At 44.9% G+C, this 23,979-nt stretch overlaps 1 protein-coding gene across 2 annotated transcripts; it reads left to right on the top strand.

Moving 5' to 3' along the window:
- The first annotated feature begins 212 nt into the window (after positions 1–212).
- On the top strand, positions 213–14,015 carry LOC130298132 (zinc finger protein 182-like). 2 transcript variants are annotated; one of them, XM_056551037.1, is made up of 7 exons: positions 213–316; positions 6,070–6,203; positions 7,158–7,337; positions 10,573–10,699; positions 10,797–10,888; positions 11,006–11,114; positions 12,711–14,015. In XM_056551037.1, the coding sequence occupies exons 2-7, from the start codon at positions 6,126–6,128 to the stop codon at positions 13,706–13,708; spliced, it is 1,584 nt and encodes a 527-aa protein (XP_056407012.1). In that variant the 5' UTR covers positions 213–316; positions 6,070–6,125; the 3' UTR covers positions 13,709–14,015. The 2 variants fall into 2 exon arrangements, with proteins under 2 accessions (XP_056407012.1, XP_056407013.1); XM_056551038.1 differs by lacking the exons at positions 213–316; positions 6,070–6,203; positions 7,158–7,337 and adding an exon at positions 10,189–10,231 and having other exon boundaries at positions 10,507–10,699.
- The last annotated feature ends 9,964 nt before the right edge of the window (positions 14,016–23,979 follow it).

Raw genomic sequence — 23,979 nt, 5'->3', positions numbered from 1 at the left:
TCCTGTCACATGACCATCCTCACAGGTCCTCCATCCGAGATCTCTACTATCCTGATAAACTCCGCCCACTCCTGTCACATGACCGTCCTCACAGGTCCTCCATCCGAGATCTCTTCTATCCTGATAAACTCCGCCCACTCCTGTCACATGACCGTCCTCACAGGTCCTTCATCCCGATATCTTTTATACTGCTAAGCCCCGCCCCCACACGTACTGATCACATGATTTTGACATCATCACAGGTCCTACACCACCAGCATCTCACAAACACAAGGAAGTTCCTGGTCGGGGAGTGAGGAGATTACATGAGGAGGAGGTTTGTTACAGTGTGTCACCCCAGTAGTAAGGAGATTACATGAGGAGGAGGTTTGTTACAGTGTGTCACCCCAGTAGTAAGGAGATTACATGAGGAGGAGGTTTGTTACAGTGTGTCACCCCAGTAGTGAGGAGATTACATGAGGAGGAGGTTTGTTACAGTGTGTCACCCCAGTAGTGAGGAGATTACATGAGGAGGAGGTTTGTTACAGTGTGTCACCCCAGTAGTAAGGAGATTACATGAGGAGGAGGTTTGTTACAGTGTGTCACCCCAGTAGTAAGGAGATTACATGAGGAGGAGGTTTGTTACAGTGTGTCACCCCAGTAGTAAGGAGATTACATGAGGAGGAGGTTTGTTACATTGTGTCACCCCAGTAGTAAGGAGATTACATGAGGAGGAGGATTGTTACAGTGTGTCACCCCAGTAGTGAGGAGATTACATGAGGAGGAGATTTGTTACAGTGTGTCACCCCAGTAGTAAGGAGATTACATGAGGAGAAGGTTTGTTACAGTGTGTCACCCCAGTAGTAAGGAGATTACATGAGGAGGGGGGTTGTTACAGTGTGTCACCCCAGTAGTAAGGAGATTACATGAGGAGGGGGGTTGTTACAGTGTGTCACCCCAGTAGTAAGGAGATTACATGAGAAGGAGGTTTGTTACAGTGTGTCACCCCAGTAGTAAGGAGATTACATGAGGAGGAGGATTGTTACAGTGTGTCACCCCAGTAGTAAGGAGATTACATGAGGAGGAGGTTTGTTACAGTGTGTCACCCCAATAGTAAGGAGATTACATGAGGAGGAGGTTTGTTATAGTGTGTCACCCCAGTAGTAAGGAGATTACACGAGGAGGAGGTTTGTTACATTGTGTCACCCCAGTAGTAAGGAGATTACATGAGGAGGAGGTTTGTTACAGTGTGTCACCCCAGTAGTAAGGAGATTACATGAGGAGGAGGTTTGTTACAGTGTGTCACCCCAGTAGTAAGGAGATTACATGAGGAGGAGGTTTGTTACAGTGTGTCACCCCAGTAGTAAGGAGATTACATGAGGAGGAGGTTTGTTACAGTGTGTCACCCCAGTAGTAAGGAGATTACATGAGGAGGAGGTTTGTTACAGTGTGTCACCCCAATAGTAAGGAGATTACATGAGGAGGAGGTTTGTTATAGTGTGTCACCCCAGTAGTAAGGAGATTACATGAGGAGGAGGATTGTTACAGTGTGTCACCCCAATAGTAAGGAGATTACATGAGGAGGAGGTTTGTTACAGTGTGTCACCCCAATAGTAAGGAGATTACATGAGGAGGAGGTTTGTTATAGTGTGTCACCCCAGTAGTAAGGAGATTACACGAGGAGGAGGTTTGTTACATTGTGTCACCCCAGTAGTAAGGAGATTACATGAGGAGGAGGTTTGTTACAGTGTGTCACCCCAGTAGTAAGGAGATTACATGAGGAGGAGGTTTGTTACAGTGTGTCACCCCAGTAGTAAGGAGATTACATGAGGAGGAGGTTTGTTACAGTGTGTCACCCCAGTAGTAAGGAGATTACATGAGGAGGAGGTTTGTTACATTGTGTCACCCCAGTAGTAAGGAGATTACATGAGGAGGAGGTTTGTTACATTGTGTCACCCCAGTAGTAAGGAGATTACATGAGGAGGAGGTTTGTTACAGTGTGTCACCCCAGTAGTAAGGAGATTACATGAGGAGGAGGTTTGTTACAGTGTGTCACCCCAGTAGTAAGGAGATTACATGAGGAGGAGGTTTGTTACAGTGTGTCACCCCAGTAGTAAGGAGATTACATGAGGAGGAGGTTTGTTACAGTGTGTCACCCCAGTAGTAAGGAGATTACATGAGGAGGAGGTTTGTTACAGTGTGTCACCCCAGTAGTAAGGAGATTACATGAGGAGGAGGTTTGTTACAGTGTGTCACCCCGGTAGTAAGGAGATTACATGAGGAGGAGGTTTGTTACAGTGTGTCACCCCAGTAGTAAGGAGATTACATGAGGAGGAGGTTTGTTACAGTGTGTCACCCCAGTAGTAAGGAGATTACATGAGGAGGAGGTTTGTTACAGTGTGTCACCCCAGTAGTAAGGAGATTACATGAGGAGGAGGTTTGTTACAGTGTGTCACCCCAGTAGTAAGGAGATTACATGAGGAGGAGGTTTGTTACAGTGTGTCACCCCAGTAGTAAGGAGATTACATGAGGAGGAGGTTTGTTACAGTGTGTCACCCCAGTAGTAAGGAATACAAGAAAGAGAACGGTGCGCACCTCGTGCAGGTAAACAAGGTAACTTTCTGTGTAAATAGTTAGATAAATGGGCCAGCAGGGTGGTCCCTTACCTTACGATGTTCTGCTCAGAGTATAACACCTGCAGTCACTTAGAATTTAGAGAAGGGTCGCAGCATCCAGGTTCCTCTGGGCTCTGGGTAGCAGGGTCCAGCACATCAATAGAGAAGTGGAGCGGATAATCCGATCACAAAAAAAGTGGAACATCTGAAGGAGCGCAGACCTCTAAGGGTTAGGTTATAATGAATGGTTTATTATAAAAGATGCAACGCAACATAAAAACAGCGTTTCCAGCCCGTACCGGGCTCTTCCTCAGGCAGTAATAGGAACAGGTAGTTACACGTATACATTTAAAACAAACTTGTGTTTTACTTCCGGGTCCGGTATCAAAAACCCCGAAACCGCATCATAAGATCCAAAGTAAGAGATGGCACCAATGAATAAAAATACAATAAAATTAGAAGGAGAACATTGCTACACATGTGGCTATGCTGGGAGAGATGTGTATGGATGAAATTTCAAACATTACCGGTGTCGTTTAAGAGACCGCTGGCGCAGGCGCAAATGGTGTTGGTCTTCTGAGCGGCTGACGGTCGGATGTGAGAGATCGTAGTTGACGCATGCGCAGCAGTGTAAGTGATAAACCTAAAGGCTGGACTCGTATGGTACTTCTATATCGGTAAGGACAGTTGGCAAGTTTCATCCAATTACTTCTTTTACCTCATTTAACCCATGGGGGGACAATGTACGGAGTGTAAACATCCAAAATATTTCCAGTCTCTTCTGCTGTTCCAGTTTCTTCAGCTGTTCAAAACGATTGTTAGCCGTTTTGGGTACAGAGTCAATAGGTTTAATAGTGATGGGGGGATCTAGTCCTGGGTGTGAAATAGTGGAATGTTTAGATAATCCGTGTAAGAGAAATTGTCTTTTCATGTTTAGCCTGTGCTGATTTAGTCTCAGATGAAGGGGTCTGGTGGTCCGACCTATATATTGGAGTGAGCAACGGGTACAGTCTATCAGATAGATGACGTAATCTGTGGTGCACTTGTGATGATGTTTGATCGGAAATGTGTCACCCGTAGTGGTAGATTTGAAGGTAGTATGACCATGGCATATTTGGGTGCAGCAAGATGCCTATGCTGCTGAAGAAACTGGAACAGCTGAAGAAACTGGAACAGCTGAAGAAACTGGAACAGCTGAAGAAACTGGAACAGCTGAAGAAACTGGAACAGCTGAAGAAACTGGAACAGCTGAAGAAACTGGAACAGCAGAAGAGACTGGAAATATTTTGGATGTTTACACTCCGTACATTGTCCCCCCATGGGTTAAATGAGGTAAAAGAAGTAATTGGATGAAACTTGCCAACTGTCCTTACCGATATAGAAGTACCATACGAGTCCAGCCTTTAGGTTTATCACTTGCACTGCTGCGCATGCGTCAACTACGATCTCTCACATCCGACCGTCAGCCGCTCAGAAGACCAACACCATTTGCGCCTGCGCCAGCGGTCTCTTAAACGACACCGGTAATGTTTGAAATTTCATCCATACACATCTCTCCCAGCATAGCCACATGTGTAGCAATGTTCTCCTTCTAATTTTATTGTATTTTTATTCATTGGTGCCATCTCTTACTTTGGATCTTATGATGCGGTTTCGGGGTTTTTGATACCGGACCCGGAAGTAAAACACAAGTTTGTTTTAAATGTATACGTGTAACTACCTGTTCCTATTACTGCCTGAGGAAGAGCCCGGTACGGGCTGGAAACGCTGTTTTTATGTTGCGTTGCATCTTTTATAATAAACCATTCATTATAACCTAACCCTTAGAGGTCTGCGCTCCTTCAGATGTTCCACTTTTTTTGTGATCGGATTATCCACTCCACATCCCAGTAGTAAGGAGATTACATGAGGAGGAGGTTTGTTACAGTGTGTCACCCCAGTAGTAAGGAGATTACATGAGGAGGAGGTTTGTTACAGTGTGTCACCCCAGTAGTAAGGAGATTACATGAGGAGGAGGTTTGTTACAGTGTGTCACCCCAGTAGTAAGGAGGTTACATGAGGAGGAGGTTTGTTACAGTGTGTCAGCCCAGTAGTAAGGAGGTTACATGAGGAGGAGGTTTGTTACAGTGTGTCACCCCAGTAGTAAGGAGATTACATGAGGAGGAGGTTTGTTACAGTGTGTCACCCCAGTAGTAAGGAGATTACATGAGGAGGAGGTTTGTTACAGTGTGTCACCCCAGTAGTAAGGAGATTACATGAGGAGGAGGTTTGTTACAGTGTGTCACCCCAGTAGTAAGGAGATTACATGAGGAGGAGGTTTGTTACAGTGTGTCACCCCAGTAGTAAGGAGTTTACATGAGGAGGAGGTTTGTTCCAGTGTGTCACCCCAGTAGTAAGGAGATTACATGAGGAGGAGGATTGTTACAGTGTGTCACCCCAGTAGTAAGGAGATTACATGAGGAGGAGGTTTGTTACAGTGTGTCACCCCAGTAGTAAGGAGATTACATGAGGAGGAGGTTTGTTACAGTGTGTCACCCCAGTAGTAAGGAGTTTACATGAGGAGGAGGTTTGTTACAGTATGTCACCCCAGTAGTAAGGAGATTACATGAGGAGGAGGTTTGTTACAGTGTGTCACCCCAGTAGTAAGGAGATTACATGAGGAGGGGGTTTGTTACAGTGTGTCACCCCAGTAGTAAGGAGATTACATGAGGAGGGGGTTTGTTACAGTGTGTCACCCCAGTAGTAAGGAGATTACATGAGGAGGAGGTTTGTTACAGTGTGTCACCCCAGTAGTAAGGAGATTACATGAGGAGGAGGTTAGTTACAGTGTGTCACCCCAGTAGTAAGGAGATTACATGAGGAGGAGGTTTGTTACAGTGTGTCACCCCAATAGTAAGGAGATTACATGAGGAGGAGGTTTGTTACAGTGTGTCATCCCAGTAGTAAGAAGATTACACGAGGAGGAGGTTTGTTACAGTGTGTCACCCCAGTAGTAAGGAGTTTACATGAGGAGGAGGTTTGTTACAGTATGTCACCCCAGTAGTAAGGAGATTACATGAGGAGGAGGTTTGTTACAGTGTGTCACCCCAGTAGTAAGGAGATTACATGGGGAGGAGGTTTGTTACATTGTGTCACCCCAGTAGTAAGGAGATTACATGAGGAGGAGGAGGATTGTTACAGTGTGTCACCCCAGTAGTAAGGAGATTACATGAGGAGGAGGTTTGTTACAGTGTGTCACCCCAGTAGTAAGGAGATTACATGGGGAGGAGGTTTGTTACATTGTGTCACCCCAGTAGTAAGGAGATTACATGAGGAGTAGGAGGTTTGTTACAGTGTGTCACCCCAGTAGTAAGGAGATTACATGAGGAGGAGGTTTGTTACAGTGTGTCACCCCAGTAGTAAGGAGATTACATGAGGAGGAGGTTTGTTACAGTGTGTCGCTGGTTCTGTGATTCTGGTTCTTCCTTTTCTCAAGGACTATCCCCTCCAGCTGATCCAGTTGTCTCCTCTTCTCCTGAATGACCCCCAAGGATGGACAAGGACAGGAATGAGATGACTAAGAGAATATTACACTTCACCTTGGAGATCCTCCACCTGCTGACCGGAGAGGTGAGGTGACCCATCTACATTTCCACCATTGTTGTCCCCATCTACATTTCCACCATTGTTGTCCCCATCTACATTTCCACCATTGTTGTCCCCATCTACATTTCCACCATTGTTGTCCCCCATCTACATTTCTACCATTGTTGTCTCCATCTACATTTCCACCATTGTTGTCCCCCCATCTACATTTCCACCATTGTTGTCCCCCCATCTACATTTCCACCATTGTTGTCCCCATCTACATTTCCACCATTGTTGTGTCCCCATCTACATTTCCACCATTGTTGTGTCCCCATCTACATTTCCACCATTGTTGTCCCCCATCTACATTTCCACCATTGTTGTCCCCCCATCTACATTTCCACCATTGTTGTCCCCTCATCTACATTTCCACCATTGTTGTCCCCCATCTACATTTCCACCATTGTTGTCCCCATCTACATTTCCACCATTGTTGTCCCCCATCTACATTTCCACCATTGTTGTCCCCCATCTACATTTCCACCATTGTTGTCCCCATCTACATTTCCACCATTGTTGTCCCCCATCTACATTTCCACCATTGTTGTCCCCCATCTACATTTCCACCATTGTTGTCCCCCCATCTACATTTCCACCATTGTTGTCCCCCATCTACATTTCCACCATTGTTGTCCCCCATCTACATTTCCACCATTGTTGTCCCTCCATCTACATTTCCACCATTGTTGTCCCCATCTACATTTCCACCATTGTTGTCCCCCTATCTACATTTCCACCATTGTTGTCCCCCATCTACATTTCCACCATTGTTGTCCCCATCTACATTTCCACTTGTCCCCCCATCTACATTTCCACCATTGTTGTCCCCCATCTACATTTCCACCATTGTTGTCCCATCTACATTTCCACCATTGTTGTCCCATCTACATTTCCACCATTGTTGTCCCCCATCTACATTTCTCTCTCCATACACAGGATTACACCATAGTGAAGAAGACATGGGGGGAGTGTGTGGCCCCCAGCAGCCATCTCCATGAGTCAGGAGGACGGAGCAGGGCCCGGGGCCCCATCATGGAGCCTCCACCTCACTCACTGATACATGAGGAGAAGATCCTAGAACTCACCCACAGGATCACTGAGCTGCTGACTAGAGAGGTGACCCTGCTGGACATTATACAGTAATGGAGGGGTCTGGTGATGATTAGAGAGGTGACACTGCTGGGACATTATACAGTAATGGAGGGGTCTGGTGATGATTGGAGAGGTGACACTGCTTGGACAATATACAGTAATGGAGGGGTCTGGTGATGACTGGAGAGGTGACACTGCTGGGACATTATACAGTAATGGAGGGGTCTGGTGATGATTAGAGAGGTGACCCTGCTGGGACATTATACAGTAATGGAGGGGTCTGGTGATGATTAGAGAGGTGACACTGCTGGGACATTATACAGTAATGGAGGGGTCTGGTGATGACTGGAGAGGTGACACTGCTGGGACATTATACAGTAATGGAGGGGTCTGGTGATGATTAGAGAGGTGACACTGCAGGACATTATACAGTAATGGAGGGGTCTGGTGATGATTAGAGAGGTGACACTGCTGGGACATTATACAGTAATGGAGGGGTCTGCTGATGATTAGAGAGGTGACCCTGCTGGGACATTATACAGTAATGGAGGGGTCTGGTGATGATTAGAGAGGTGACACTGCTGGGACATTATACAGTAATGGAGGGGTCTGGTGATGACTGGAGAGGTGACACTGCTGGGACATTATACAGTAATGGAGGGGTCTGGTGATGATTAGAGAGGTGACACTGCAGGACATTATACAGTAATGGAGGGGTCTGGTGATGATTAGAGAGGTGACACTGCTGGGACATTATACAGTAATGGAGGGGTCTGGTGATGACTGGAGAGGTGACACTGCTGGGACATTATACAGTAATGGAGGGGTCTGGTGATGACTGGAGAGGTGACACTGCTGGGACATTATACAGTAATGGAGGGGTCTGGTGATGATTAGAGAGGTGACACTGCTGGGACATTATACAGTAATGGAGGGGTCTGGTGATGACTGGAGAGGTGACACTGCTGGGACATTATACAGTAATGGAGGGGTCTGGTGATGACTGGAGAGGTGACCCTGCTGGACATTATACAGTAATGGAGGGGTCTGGTGATGAGAGGTGACACTGCTGGGACATTATACAGTAATGGAGGGGTCTGGTGATGACTGGAGAGGTGACACTGCTGGGACATTATACAGTAATGGAGGGGTCTGGTGATGACTGGAGAGGTGACCCTGCTGGGACATTATACAGTAATGGAGGGGTCTGGTGATGACTGGAGAGGTGACACTGCTGGGACATTATACAGTAATGGAGGGGTCTGGTGATGACTGGAGAGGTGACACTTCTGGGACATTATACAGTAATGGAGGGGTCTGGTGATGAGAGGTGACCCTGCTGGGACATTATACAGTAATGGAGGGGTCTGGTGATGACGGGAGAGGTGACACTGCTGGGACATTATACAGTAATGGAGGGGTCTGGTGATGATTAGAGAGGTGACACTGCAGGACATTATACAGTAATGGAGGGGTCTGGTGATGATTAGAGAGGTGACACTGCTGGGACATTATACAGTAATGGAGGGGTCTGGTGATGACTGGAGAGGTGACACTGCTGGGACATTATACAGTAATGGAGGGGTCTGGTGATGACTGGAGAGGTGACACTGCTGGGACATTATACAGTAATGGAGGGGTCTGGTGATGACTGGAGAGGTGACACTTCTGGGACATTATACAGTAATGGAGGGGTCTGGTGATGATTAGAGAGGTGACACTGCTGGAACATTATACAGTAATGGAGGGGTCTGGTGATGACTGGAGAGGTGACACTGCTGGGACATTATACAGTAATGGAGGGGTCTGGTGATGACTGGAGAGGTGACACTGCTGGGACATTATACAGTAATGGAGGGGTCTGGTGATGATTAGAGAGGTGACACTGCTGGGACATTATACAGTAATGGAGGGGTCTGTTGATGACTGGGGAGGTGACACTGCTGGTATATTATACAGTAATGGAGAGGTCTGGTGATGACTGGAGAGGTGACACTGCTGGGACATTATACAGTAATGGAGGGGTCTGGTGATGACTGGAGAGGTGACCCTGCTGGGACATTATACAGTAATGGAGGGGTCTGGTGATGACTGGAGAGGTGACACTGCTGGGACATTATTCAGTAATGGAGGGTTCTGGTGATGATTAGAGAGGTGACACTGCTGGGACATTATACAGTAATGGAGGGGTCTGGTGATGACTGGAGAGGTGACACTTCTGGGACATTATACAGTAATGGAGGGGTCTGGTGATGAGAGGTGACCCTGCTGGGACATTATACAGTAATGGAGGGGTCTGGTGATGACGGGAGAGGTGACACTGCTGGGACATTATACAGTAATGGAGGGGTCTGGTGATGACTGGAGAGGTGACACTGCTGGGACATTATACAATAATGGAGGGGTCTGGTGATGATTAGAGAGGTGACACTGCTGGGACATTATACAGTAATGGAGGGGTCTGGTGATGACTGGAGAGGTGACACTGCTGGGACATTATACAGTAATGGAGGGGTCTGGTGATGACTGGAGAGGTGACACTGCTGGGACATTATACAGTAATGGAGGGGTCTGGTGATGATTAGAGAGGTGACACTGCTGGGACATTATACAGTAATGGAGGGGTCTGGTGATGATTAGAGAGGTGGCACTGCTGGGACATTATACAGTAATGGAGGGGTCTGGTGATCATTAGAGAGGTGACACTGCTGGGACATTATACAGTAATGGAGGGGTCTGGTGATGACTGGAGATGTGACACTGCTGGGACATTATACAGTAATGGAGGGGTCTGGTGATGATTAGAGAGGTGACACTGCTGGGACATTATACAGTAATGGAGGGGTCTGGTGATGATTAGAGAGGTGACACTGCTGGGACATTATACAGTAATGGAGGGGCTGGTGATGATTAGAGAGGTGACACTGCTGGGACATTATACAGTAATGGAGGGGTCTGGTGATGATTAGAGAGGTGACACTGCTGGGACATTATACAGTAATGGAGGGGTCTGGTGATGACTGGAGAGGTGACACTGCTGGGACATTATACAGTAATGGAGGGGTCTGGTGATGACTGGAGAGGTGACACTTCTGGGACATTATACAGTAATGGAGGGGTCTGGTGATGATTAGAGAGGTGACACTGCTGGGACATTATACAGTAATGGAGGGGTCTGGTGATGATTAGAGAGGTGACACTGCTGGGACATTATACAGTAATGGAGGGGTCTGGTGATGACGGTATCATTGTGTGTCAGGTTCCTATAAGGTGTCAGGATGTGGCGGTCTATTTCTCCATGGAGGAGTGGGAGTATGTAGAAGGACACAAGGATCTGTACCAGGACATAGTCATGATGGAGGATCACCGGCCCCTCACATCACAAGGTAAGAGGAGACATATATATAGATATCACTCTCACTACCTAGTAACATAGAAATGTATCCAGCACTGATGTATTCATTCCCTGTGTGTTCCCTACAGATGGAGTCATTGATAGAAATCCACCCGAGAGGTGTCCCTGCCCTCTGTATTCCCAGGACTGTCCAGAGGGAAATGTCCCAGAGAACCATCAGGTAGATGAGGCTGATCCTATATCTCTATAGGGGGGTCCTGCAGTCATAGATTTTGGGGGTCTCTGTTGCTCCTCCTGTCTGCTGTATTGTAGTGAATTGTTCTATATGTCACATCAGGGGGGAGATCTGACTAATAATAAAGTGGAGGATGAAGAAGAGAGGATGAGCGGCCATCACCTGTGTATGAGGGAAGTGAAGGAGGAAATTCCAGGAGGTGTTATCCCAGGTATGTAATAATTCCAGGGGGTGTTACCCCAGGTATGTAATAATTCCAGGAGGTGTTACCCCAGGTATGTAATAATGCAAGGAGGTGTTACCCCAGGTATGTAATAATGCCAGGAGGTGTTACCCCAGGTATGTAATAATGCCAGGAGGTGTTACCCCAGGTATGTAATAATTCCAGGAGGTGTTACCCCAGTTGTGTAATAATTCCAGGAGGTGTTACCCCAGGTGTGTAATAATGCCAGGAGGTGTTACCCCAGGGATGTAATAATGCCAGGAGGTGTTACCCCAGGGATGTAATAATGCCAGGAGGTGTTACCCCAGGGATGTAATATTTCCAGGAGGTGTTACCCCAGGTGTGTAATAATTCCAGGAGGTGTTACCCCAGGGTTGTAATATTTCCAGGAGGTGTTACCCCAGGTTTGTAATAATTCCAGGAGGTGTTACCCCAGGTGTGTAATAATGCCAGGAGGTGTTACCCCAGGTGTGTAATAATTCCAGGAGGTGTTACCCCAGGTGTGTAATAATGCCAGGAGGTGTTACCCCAGGGATGTAATAATGCCAGGAGGTGTTACCCCAGGGATGTAATAATGCCAGGAGGTGTTATCCCAGGGATGTAATAATGCCAGGAGGTGTTATCCCAGGGATGTAATAATGCCAGGAGATGTTATCCCAGGGATGTAATAATGCCAGGAGGTGTTATCCCAGGGATGTAATAATTCCAGGAGGTGTTACCCCAGGTGTGTAATAATGCCAGGAGGTGTTACCCCAGGGGTGTAATAATGCCAGGAGGTGTTATCCCAGGGATGTAATAATGCCAGGAGGTGTTATCCCAGGGATGTAATAATGCCAGGAGATGTTATCCCAGGGATGTAATAATGCCAGGAGGTGTTATCCCAGGGATGTAATAATTCCAGGAGGTGTTACCCCAGGGGTGTAATAATGCCAGGAGGTGTTACCCCAGGGATGTAATAATTCCAGTAGGTGTTATCCCAGGGATGTAATATTTCCAGGAGGTGTTACCCCAGGGATGTATTAATGAATTACAGAGGGGATTCAGAGGTTTCTTCAGTGGAGGCTTCACCTTAGATCTACATTACATTAACCCTTCAGGCCCCAGTGATCCCCTGTGTTATGTTTCGTCAGGACCTGAGGGAGGTGACTGCACATAGAGGTCCTCTCCAAGGTCACCTGTGGGTCCTCTCTGGGGGGGGGGGGCGCCTGTGGGTCCTCTCTGGGGGGGGGGGGGGGCCGCCTGTGGGTCCTCTCTGGGGGGGGGGGGGCCGCCTGTGGGTCCTCTCTGGGGGGGGGGGGCCGCCTGTGGGTCCTCTCTGGGGGGGGGGGGGCCGCCTGTGGGTCCTCTCTGGGGGGGGGGGGGCCGCCTGTGGGTCCTCTCTGGGGGGGGGGGTCGCCTGTGGGTCCTCTCCGGGTAGATCACCAGGCTCCGGATTTGGGGTCACCAGATGTAATGATCAGCCGCACTATCTCATGGAGCAGATAGGGGGCCCTCTGACACTGATTTTCCAGTAATCACCCTCTACCCTAGAATATAATCTCAAGTTAAAAGGTTATAAATGTATCGAATTCTTTATCTTTACAGAACGTCCAAGGAAGAACTCCGAGGGAAACGTCATGTTATCTCTAAATATTAAAGTAGAAGATGGAGAGATCATGGAGCGCTCCTCCGGAGAAGATGGAGAGATCATGGAGCGCTCCTCAGGAGAACATGGAGAGATCATGGAGCGCTCCTCAGGAAAAGACCTCCTTACCCCTAATGTCCATCCAGATCTATCCTATAATAATCCTCCTGATCATGAGGAACCTTCTCTTTACCTCCCACAGACAGTTACCACATGGATGGGTCAGGAAGGGAAAGGAATCATCCAGTTTGATGTAACACAATGGAGAAGACATGGAGAAGAGAAACCCTATTCATGTTCAGAATGTGGGAAATGTTTTACAAGTAAATCACATCTTGTTAGACATGAGAGATATCACACAGGAGATAAGCCATATTCATGTTCAGAATGCGGGAAATGTTTTACACAAAAATCAGATCTTGTTACACATGAGAGAATTCACACAGGGGAGAAGCCGTATTCATGTTCAGAATGTGGGAAATGTTTTACAAGTAAGTCACATCTTGTTAGGCATGAAAGAAATTATACAAGGGAAAAGCCATATTCTTGTTCAGAATGTGGAAAACGTTTTACAATTAAATCACAACTTGTTATACATGAGAAATATCATGCAGGAGAGAAGCCATATTCGTGTTCAGAATGTGGGAAATGTTTTACACAAAAATCTGATCTTATCATACATGAGCGAATTCACACAGGAGAGAAGCCATATTCATGTGCAGAATGTGGGAAATCTTTTATACGTAAATCACAGCTTGTTATACATGAGAGAAGTCACACAGGAGAGAAGCCATATTCTTGTTCAGAATGTGGGAAATGTTTTGTACAAAAATCACATCTCGTTAAACACGAAAGACGTCACACAGGAGACAAGCCATATTCATGTTCAGAATGTGGGAAATGTTTTACAAGTAGATCATATCTTGTTATACATGAGAGAAGTCACACAGGAGACTGATAGGGAAAATAATAATAGAAATTTAAGATCTCAGGTGATGGAGATAAATGTGATGTTTCTTTTTTGATGATTAATTAACCAAAGAATAAACCTTATAATAAACCTTAGCAGCAGCCAAACCCAACACCGGGGGTCATGTGACCTATGTAGGTAAATAAGGGTAATGAGAAGTTATATGTAATGTTTTTGTGTATCATTTAGTAGTGACTGAGCTCTATACTACAGTATGATTGGAGATTTTCCTATTCTTGGTGCTGGAAAAAACAGATTTTATTAAAGACAGGAGGCTCACATTGTGCAGTATCTTTCTTTTACTGAACTCCCAGCAGCAAAATAGTTAAAAGATAACAGTATAGAGAGAAAACGTTACTAGGCGCAACCTCGTATGCTACATATAATGGAACAGTCACTCAGTATGGAGTCTATGAACTATAGTCCGTTCTTAGAAACTCCTCCTCTTTCTTGGATCGGAGAAGAACAGGTCCAATGAAATCTTCAACTTGAAAACGAGAAGAAAATGCAAATTCATCAAGAGGAAGAGAAAGAACTGGATGAAGGGAACGGATGAGAAGAGACATCCAACAGGAATCGGAAGGACGGAAACGGATGAGAAGAGACATCCAACAGGAATCGGAAGGACGGAAACGGATGAGAAGAGACATCCAACAGGAATCGGAAGGACGGAAACGGATGAGAAGAGACATCCAACAGGAATCGGAAGGACGGAAACGGATGAGAAGAGACATCCAACAGGAATCGGAAGGACGGAAACGGATGAGAAGAGACATCCAACAGGAATCGGAAGGACGGAAACGGATGAGAAGAGACATCCAACAGGAATCGGAAGGACGGAAACGGATGAGAAGAGACATCCAACAGGAATCGGAAGGACGGAAACGGATGAACCAATCGTCCAGAAAGCTGGAAATAGAGAAAAACATAAAAATAAGAGATGGGTGTAATGGGAGGGATAATGTTCGTCTCCTGTCCTTAACCCCTTAAGGACCACGGGTTTTCCAGTTTTTGCACTTTCGTTTTTTCCTCATCACCTTTTAAAAATCATAACCCTTTCAATTTTGCTCCTAAAAATCCATATGAGGCTTATTTTTTGCGCCACCAATTCTACTTTGCGGTGACATCAGTCATTTTACCCAAAAATCTACGGCGAAACGGGAAAAAAAATCATTGTGAGACAAAAATGAAGAAAAAACGCCATTTTGTAACTTTTGGGGGCTTCCGTTTCTACACAGTACATTTTTCGGTATAAATGCCCCCTTCTCTTTATCCTGTAGGTCCATACGATTATAATGATCCCCGAATTATATAGGTTGGAAATAATCATAACTACATGCAGGAAAATGTATACGTTTAAAATTATCATCTTCTGACCCCTATAACTTTATTTTACCGCTTATGGGGCGGTATTGGGGCTAATTTTTTGCGCCGTGATCTGAAGTTTTTAGCGGCACCATTTTTGCATTTATCGGACTTATTGATCGCTTTTTATCCATTTTTTCATGATATAAAAAGTGACCAGAAATACGTTATTTTGGACTTTTTTTGTGCGTACGCCATTGACTGTGCGGTTTAATTGATGATATATTTTTATAGTTCGGACATTTACACACGAGGCGATACCACATATGTTTATTTTTATGGGAAAACACACTGATCTCTTATACTGATCATTATTATCCCATAGGAGACTATAACACTGCACACACTGATCTCTTATACTGATCATTATTATCCCATAGGAGACTATAACACTGCACACACTGATCTCTTATACTGATCATTATTATCCCATAGGAGACTATAACACTGATCACACTGATCTCTTATACTGATCATTATTATCCCATAGGAGACTATAACACTGCACATACTGATCTCTTATACTGATCATTATTATCCCATAGGAGACTATAACACTGTACACACTGATCTCTTATACTGATCATTATTATCCCATAGGAGACTATATAACACTGCACACACTGATCTCTTATACTAATCATTATTATCCCATAGGAGACTATAACACTGCACACACTGATCTCTTATACTGATCATTATTATCCCATAGGAGACTATAATACTGATCACTCTGATCTCTTATACTGATCATTATTATCCCATAGGGACCTATAACACTGCACACACTGATCTCTTATACTGATCATTATTATCCCATAGGAGACTATAACACTGCACACACTGATCTCTTATACTGATCATTATTATCCCATAGGAGACTATAATACTGCACACACTGATCTCTTATACTGATCATTATTATCCCATAGGAGACTATAACACTGCACACACTGATCTCTTATACTGATCATTATTATCCCATAGGGACCTATAACACTGCACACACTGATCTCTTATACTGATCATTATTATCCCATAGGGACCTATAACACTGCACACACTGATCTCTTATACTGATCATTATTATCCCATAGGAGACTATAATACTGATCACACTGATCTCTTATACTGATCATTATTATCCCATAGGAGACTATAACACTGATCACACTGATCTCTTATACTGATTATTATTATCCCATAGGAGACTATAACACTGCCCACACTGATCTCTTATACTGATCATTATTATCCCATAGGAGACTATAACACTGCACACACTGATCTCTTATACTGATCATTATTATCCCATAGGGACCTATAACACTGCACACACTGATCTCTTATACTGATCATTATTATCCCATAGGGACCTATAACACTGCACACACTGATCTCTTATACTGATCATTATTATCCCATAGGAGACTATAACACTGCACACACTGATCTCTTATACTGATCATTATTATCCCATAGGAGACTATAACACTGCACACACTGATCTCTTATACTGATCATTATTATCCCATAGGAGACTATAACACTGCACACACTGATCTCTTATACTGATCATTATTATCCCATAGGGACCTATAACACTGCACACACTGATCTCTTATACTGATCATTATTATCCCATAGGAGACTATAACACTGCACACACTGATCTCTTATACTGATCATTGTTATCCCATAGGGACCTATAACACTGCACACACTGATCTCTTATACTGATCATTATTATCCCATAGGAGTCTATAACACTGCACACACTGATCTCTTATACTGATCATTATTATCCCATAGGAGACTATAACACTGCACACACTGATCTCTTATACTGATCATTATTATCCCATAGGAGACTATAACACTGATCACACTGATCTCTTATACTGATCATTCTTATCCCATAGGAGACTATAACACTGCACACACTGATCTCTTATACTGATCATTATTATCCCATAGGAGACTATAACACTGCACACACTGATCTCTTATACTGATCATTATTATCCCATAGGGACCTACAACACTGCACACACTGATCTCTTATACTGATCATTGTTATCCCATAGGAGACTATAACACTGCACACACTGATCTCTTATACTGATCATTGTTATCCCATAGGAGACTATAATACTGTACACACTGATCTCTTATACTGATCATTATTATCCCATAGGAGACTATAACACTGCACACACTGATCTCTTATACTGATCATTGTTATCCCATAGGAGACTATAACACTGCACACACTGATCTCTTATACTGATCATTATTATCCCATAGGAGACAATAACACTGCACACACTGATCTCTTATACTGATCATTATTATTCCATAGGAGACTATAACACTGCACACACTGATCTCTTATACTGATCATTAATATCCAATAGGAGACTATAACACTGCACACACTGATCTCTTATACTGATCATTGTTATCCCATAGGAGACTATAACACTGTACACACTGATCTCTTATAGTGTATGGGATAATAATGATCAGTATAAGAGATCAGTGTGTGCAGTGTTATAGTCTCCTATGGGATAATAATGATCAGTATAAGAGATCAGTGTGTGCAGTGTTATAGGTCCCTATGGGATAATAATGATCAGTATAAGAGATCCGTGTGTGCAGTGTTATAGTCTCCTATGGGATAATAATGATCAGTATAAGAGACCAGTGTGTGCAGTGTTATAGTCTCCTATGGGATAACAATGATCAGTATAAGAGATCAGTGTGTGCAGTGTTATAGGTCCCTATGGGATAATAATGATTAGTATAAGAGATCAGTGTGTGCAGTGTTATAGTCTCCTATGGGATAATAATGATCAGTATAAGAGATCAGTGTGTGCAGTATTATAGGTCCCTATGGGATAATAATGATCAGTAGAAGAGATCAGTGTGTGCAGTGTTATAGTCTCATATGGGATAATAATGATCAGTAGAAGAGATCAGTGTGTGCAGTGTTATAGTCTCATATGGGATAAAAATGATCAGTATAAGAGATCAGTGTGTGCAGTGTTATAGTCTCCTATGGAATAATAATGATCAGTATAAGAGATCAGTGTGTGCAGTGTGATAGGTCCCTATGGGATAATAATGATCAGTATAAGAGATCAGTGTGATCAGTGTTATAGTCTCCTATGGAATAATAATGATCAGTATAAGAGATCAGTGTGTGCAGTGTGATAGGTCCCTATGGGATAATAATGATCAGTATAAGAGATCAGTGTGATCAGTGTTATAGTCTCCTATGGGATAATAATGATCAGTATAATACTGCACACACTGATCTCTTATACTGATCATTATTATCCCATAGGAGACTATAACACTACACACACTGATCTCTTATACTGATCATTGTTATCCCATAGGAGACTATAACACTGCACACACTGATTTCTTATTCTGATCATTGTTATCCCATAGGGCGCTATACCACTGCACACACTGATCTCCTACCCTGATCCCTGCAAAGCCATAGCTTTGCATTGATCAGGGTTATCGGCGGTCGATTGCTCAAGCCTGCATCTTGGCTTGGAGCAATCAATCGCCGAAGGGACACGCTGGAGGAAGGTAAGAGGATCTCTGCTCATGTCCCAGCTGATTGGGACACTGCATTTTCACTGCGGTGGTCCCGATCAGCCCCACTGAGCAGCAGGGCAGCTTTCACTTTTGTTTTAGACGCGGCGTTCAACTTTGAGAGCCGCATCTAAAGGGTTAATAGCGTGTGGCACCGCGTTTGCTGCCGCGTGCTATTAGCCCCGGGTCCCGGCTTCAGATACATACTGGGACCGACCTGATATGACGCAGGGTCACCGCGTGGCCCCGCGTTATATCACGGAGCCAGCCAAGGACGTAAATATACGTCCTTGGTCGTTAAGGGGTTAAAGGAGTACTACAGCTTTAAACCTGCATAATGTGAGCCTCCGTCTTGTAATACAATTTGAGCTTTTCCTACCCTTGGTGACAGAAAATACAGATTTTATTAAAGGGGTGCTCCACTTGAAGCAGGCGGCGGGGGTTGTGATGTCACTCGTGATGTGGCATCCGCCACACCCCCTCCCATAGGCTTTCATTTAGGGTGTGTGGTCGTGACATCTCAACCCCCTGCCCGCTTCATGTGTTCAGAACAAAATGTTCATAAAGATGGGGCAGTGGAGCACCCCTTTAATAAAATCTGTATTCCCTGTCACCAAGGGTAGGAAAAGCTCAAATTTTATTACAAGACGGAGGCTCACATTATGCAGGTTTAAAGCTAAAAGGCATAAATAACAATAATCGTCATAACATCACGGTATAAAAATATTAGAAAAGAGACAAAGAAACATGAGGTTCAGGTCTGAAGTGAAAAGTAGATTCCGAAAACCAATTGGCAGCTTTCAAAAGATCCGAGAAGGAAAGTCCGGATCGATTGAGTTTAGACGAATCTGGTAGAATGAGCAGCGAAAACTGAAGTATCAATACCAGCGAGGGACAGAGACTGATCCATCCGGTCATAGTGACTGGTAAATGGGGTCAACAATAACCCCTTAAGGACCCCGCCATTTTCATTTTTGCACTTTCTTATTTTCCTCCTCAAAATCACAACGCGTTTAATTTTGCATATGAGGCTTATTTTTTTTGCGCCACCAATTGTACTTTAGTTACATCAATCATTTAAGGTTGTTCTTTTCTGTCTAAGTGCTCTCTGATGACACGTGTCTCGGGAACCGCCCAGTTTAGAAGCAAATCCCCATAGCCAACCTCTTTTAAACTGGGCAGTTCCCAAGACACGTGTCATCAGAGAGGACTTAGACAGAAAAGAACAACCTTAACATCAGAAGCTCATAAGTACTGAAAGGATTAAGATTTTTTAATAGAAGTAATTTACAAATCTGTTTAACTTTATGGAGCCAGTTGCTATGTATAAAAAAGTATTTTCCTGGAATACCCCTTTTAAGTATGCAAATTAGCATGGCCAGTATTTTCTTTTTCCAGAGGACGAGGAGTCTCCTTGCAGGAATTCGGGATGACGCTGCAGGGACGTCCTTTTGGGAAGGAGAAAGCGGAGGCCAAAAACGTTGTGTTCTTCCTTCGTATCTTAGAACGGTAGAACTGAGCTTTTAACCCCAGGGGGCAAGTAAACCGTATGAAGACGACAAATCTCACGGGGCCGCCAGATCTCGTTACACATTAGAGTAAAAGGAGGAGTCATGAAGCCATCCATCACATGACTAAACGCCTGGTTATAGCCCCTCCCATTGGGCATATATGGCCGCCATCAACCTCAAACAACATTGACTTCTGCAAAGCTATGCGAGGGCGCGTTCCCTGCCAAATAAAGCGAGTGACTGCTGATGTGAGGCGCTTAAAGGGGTACTCCACCCCTAGACATCTTATCCCCTATCCAAAGGATAAGATGTATGATCGCGGGGGTCCCACTGCTCGGTGATCTCCAGGCGTTCGTTTAGAGCGTCGGGTGCATGCCGGAGGCTCATGATGTCACAGCCACGCCCCCTCAATGCAAGTCTATGGGAGGGGGCATGACAGTAGTCACGCCCCCTCCCATAGAGTTGCATTAAGAGGGCGTGGCCATGATGTCACGAACAGGGCGTGACCATGACATCACGAACATCCGCCCCGCATCGGTATGGAGCAAAGGTTGCTCCATGCATCGGATGTTTGAGGTGCCGCAGCTGAGATCACAGGGGTCCCCAGTGGCGGGAACCCCGCGATCAGACATCTTATCCTTTGGATAGGGGATGAGATGTCTAGGGGCGGAGAACCCCTTGAGCAGGATAGGGAGGGTCTGGAGTGGATACAGCAGTCTAGGGAAATTGACCTTCTTCAGAAGATGGCAACTACCAATAAAAGTCAGTGGTAAGGACTCGTACCGCCGCAATACGGAAATGATTTTAGAGAAGAGAGGCCGATAATTAAAGAGTGCCTATCATCAACTAAATGTTCCCTAATCCCCCTCACCATCTGTCCCTGACTCTCACTAATACTATCCCTAAACAGCAGATTAATACCTTAACTTCCGGTGTCTCAGCTGAGGAAGGGGGTGTGGTGTGAGGAAGGGGGTGTGTGGTGTGAGGAAGGGGGTGTGGTGTGAGTGAGGAAGGAGGTGTGGTGTGAGGAAGGGGGTGTGGTGTGAGGAAGGGGGTGTGGTGTCAGGAAGGGGGGGAGGTGTGAGGAAGGGGGTGTGGTGTCAGGAAGGGGGTGTGGTGTGAGGAAGGGGGTGTGGTGTGAGTGAGGAAGGAGGTGTGGTGTGAGGAAGAGGGGTGTGGTGTCAGGAAGGGGGTGTGTGGTGTGAGGAAGGGGGTGTGGTGTGAGTGAGGAAGGAGTTGTGGTGTCAGGAAGGTGGGGTGTGGTGTCAGGAAGGGGGAGTGGTGTGAGGAAGGGGGGTGTGGTGTGAGGAAGGGGGTGTGGTTTGAGTGAGAAAGGAGGTGTGGTGTCAGGAAGGGGGGGTGTTGTGAGGAAGGGGGTGTGGTGTCAGGGAGGGGGTGTGGCGTGAGAAAGGGAGGGGTGGTTTCAGAAAGGGGGTGTGGTGTGAGGAAGAGGATGTGGTGTGAGGAAGGGGGTGTGGTGTCAGGAAGTGGGTGTGGTGTGAGGAAGGGGGTGTGGTGTCAGGAAGTGGGTGTGGTGTGAGGAAGGGGGTGTGGTGTCAGGAAGGGGGTGTGGTGTGAGGAAGGGGATGTGGTGTGAGGAAGGGGGGGTGGTGTGAGGAAGGGGGTGTGGTGTCAGGAAGTGGGTGTGGTATGAGGAAGGGGGGGTGGTGTGAGGAAGGGGGTGTGGTGTCAGGAAGGGGGTGTGGTGTGAGGAAGGGGATGTGGTGTGAGGAAGGGGGGGTGGTGTGAGGAAGGGGGTGTGGTGTCAGGAAGTGGGTGTGGCTCGGCAGGCGTGATGTCAGATGAAGCCATTCTTCAACTATATAACTTACTTCCATAGTTTTTTTTATATAGGAAGACCCGGATCAGGCTAGGGGAAGGTAGAATTTATCCTCTGTTCAAGCAGGGCCGCACTGCAATGACATCTGGCCAGCGCGGGTCGGCTCTCCTCCTCAGGGGGCGGAGCCTGATGAGTCAGCCGGCCAGTCAGGAGTGCGCTCTGCTGTGCTGCTGGTACAGGGCTCGCTCCCGCCTATCTGATTGACAGGCGGGGAGCAGCGTTTAATATGCAGCCAGGCCGGCGTGAGTCCGAAATCACTGAAACAGGGACGCCTAGGGAGACCCCTAGTGGCCAAAATTTCAAACATAAAAAACACATGAAAGGAATTTTTTTTTATAGAATCAAATTCCAAAATGTATCTATATACAGTAACCCCCGACATGCGATGGCCGCGACATATGATAAAATCGGCATACGATGCTTTTATATGTCGGGGCCATCGCATTAACTGCTATCCGACTGCGCAAAATGCTTAAGCTTCTGTCGGATAGCAGTTTAACCCCTTAAGGACCGGAGGTTTTTCCGTTTTTGCATTTTCGTTTTTTGCTCCTTGCCTTTAAAAAATCATAACTCTTTCAAATTTACACCTAAAAATCCATATGATGGCTTATTTTTTGCGCCACCAATTCTACTTTGTAATGACGTCAGTCATTTTGCCCAAAAATCTATGGTGAAGCGGGAAAAAAAATCATTGTGCGACAAAATTGAAAAAAAAACGCTGTTTTGTAACTTTTGGGGGCTTCCGTTTCTACGTAGTACATTTTTCGGTAAAAATGACACCTGATATGTATTCTGTAGGTCCATACGATTAAAATGATCCCCTACTTATATAGGTTTGATTTTGTCGCACTTCTGGAAAAAATCATAACTACATGCACTAAAATTAATACGTTTAAAATTGTCATCTTCTGACCCCTATAACTTTTTTATTTTTCCGTGTATGGGGCGGTATGAGGGCTCATTTTTTGCGCCGTGATCTGAAGTTTTTAACGGTACCATTTTTGCATTGATAGGACTTATTGATCACTTTTTATTCATTTTTAAATGATATAAAAAGTGACCAAAAATGCACTATTTTGGACTTTGGAATTTTTTTGCGCGCACGCCATTGACCGAGCGGTTTAATTAATGATATATTTTTATAATTCGGACATTTCCGCACGCGGTGACACCATTTATGTTTATTTTTATTTTTATTTACACTGTGTTTTTTTTTTTATTGGAAAAGGGGGGTGATTCAAACTTTTAATAGGGGAGGAGTTAAATGATCTTTATTCACTTTTTTTTTTCACTTTTTTTTGCAGTGTTATAGGTCCCAGTTTATAGGTTATAGGGACCTATAACACTGCACACTCTGATCATTGTTATCCCATAGGGACCTATAACACTGCACACACTGATCTCTTATACTGATCATTGTTATCCCATAGGGACCTATAACACTGCACACACTGATCTCTTATACTGATCATTATTATCCCATAGGAGACTATAACACTGTACACACTGATCTTATACTGATCATTATTATCCCATAGGAGACTATAACACTGCACACACTGATCTCTTATACTGATCATTGTTATCCCATAGGAGACTATAACACTGCCCACACTGATCTCTTATACTGATCATTATTATCCCATAGGAGACTATAACACTGCACACACTGATCTCTTATACTGATCATTATTATCCCATAGGAGACTATAACACTGCACACACTGATTTCTTATACTGATCATTATTATCCCATAGGAGACTATAACACTGCACACACTGATCTCTTATACTGATCATTGTTATCCCATAGGAGACTATAACACTGCACACACTGATCTCTTATACTGATCATTATTATCCCATAGGAGACTATAACACTGCACACACTGATCTCTTATACTGATCATTATTATCCCATAGGAGACTAT

The sequence above is a fragment of the Hyla sarda genome, assembly GCF_029499605.1.
Source record: "Hyla sarda isolate aHylSar1 chromosome 1 unlocalized genomic scaffold, aHylSar1.hap1 SUPER_1_unloc_23, whole genome shotgun sequence".
In the NCBI taxonomy this organism is placed as follows: domain Eukaryota; kingdom Metazoa; phylum Chordata; class Amphibia; order Anura; family Hylidae; genus Hyla; species Hyla sarda.
Note: the sequence above shows the minus strand (reverse complement) of the source record. Positions and strands in the feature narration are given on the sequence as shown.

Coding starts and splice junctions, on each gene's coding strand:
- LOC130298132 (XM_056551037.1), top strand. CDS start 6,126: ATGGACAAGGACAGGAATGAGATGACTAAGAGAATATTACACTTCACC. Junction 10,889..11,005: donor ATGTCCCAGAGAACCATCAG/GTAGATGAGGCT, acceptor ATGTCACATCAG/GGGGGAGATCTGACTAATAA. Junction 11,115..12,710: donor TCCAGGAGGTGTTATCCCAG/GTATGTAATAAT, acceptor TTATCTTTACAG/AACGTCCAAGGAAGAACTCC.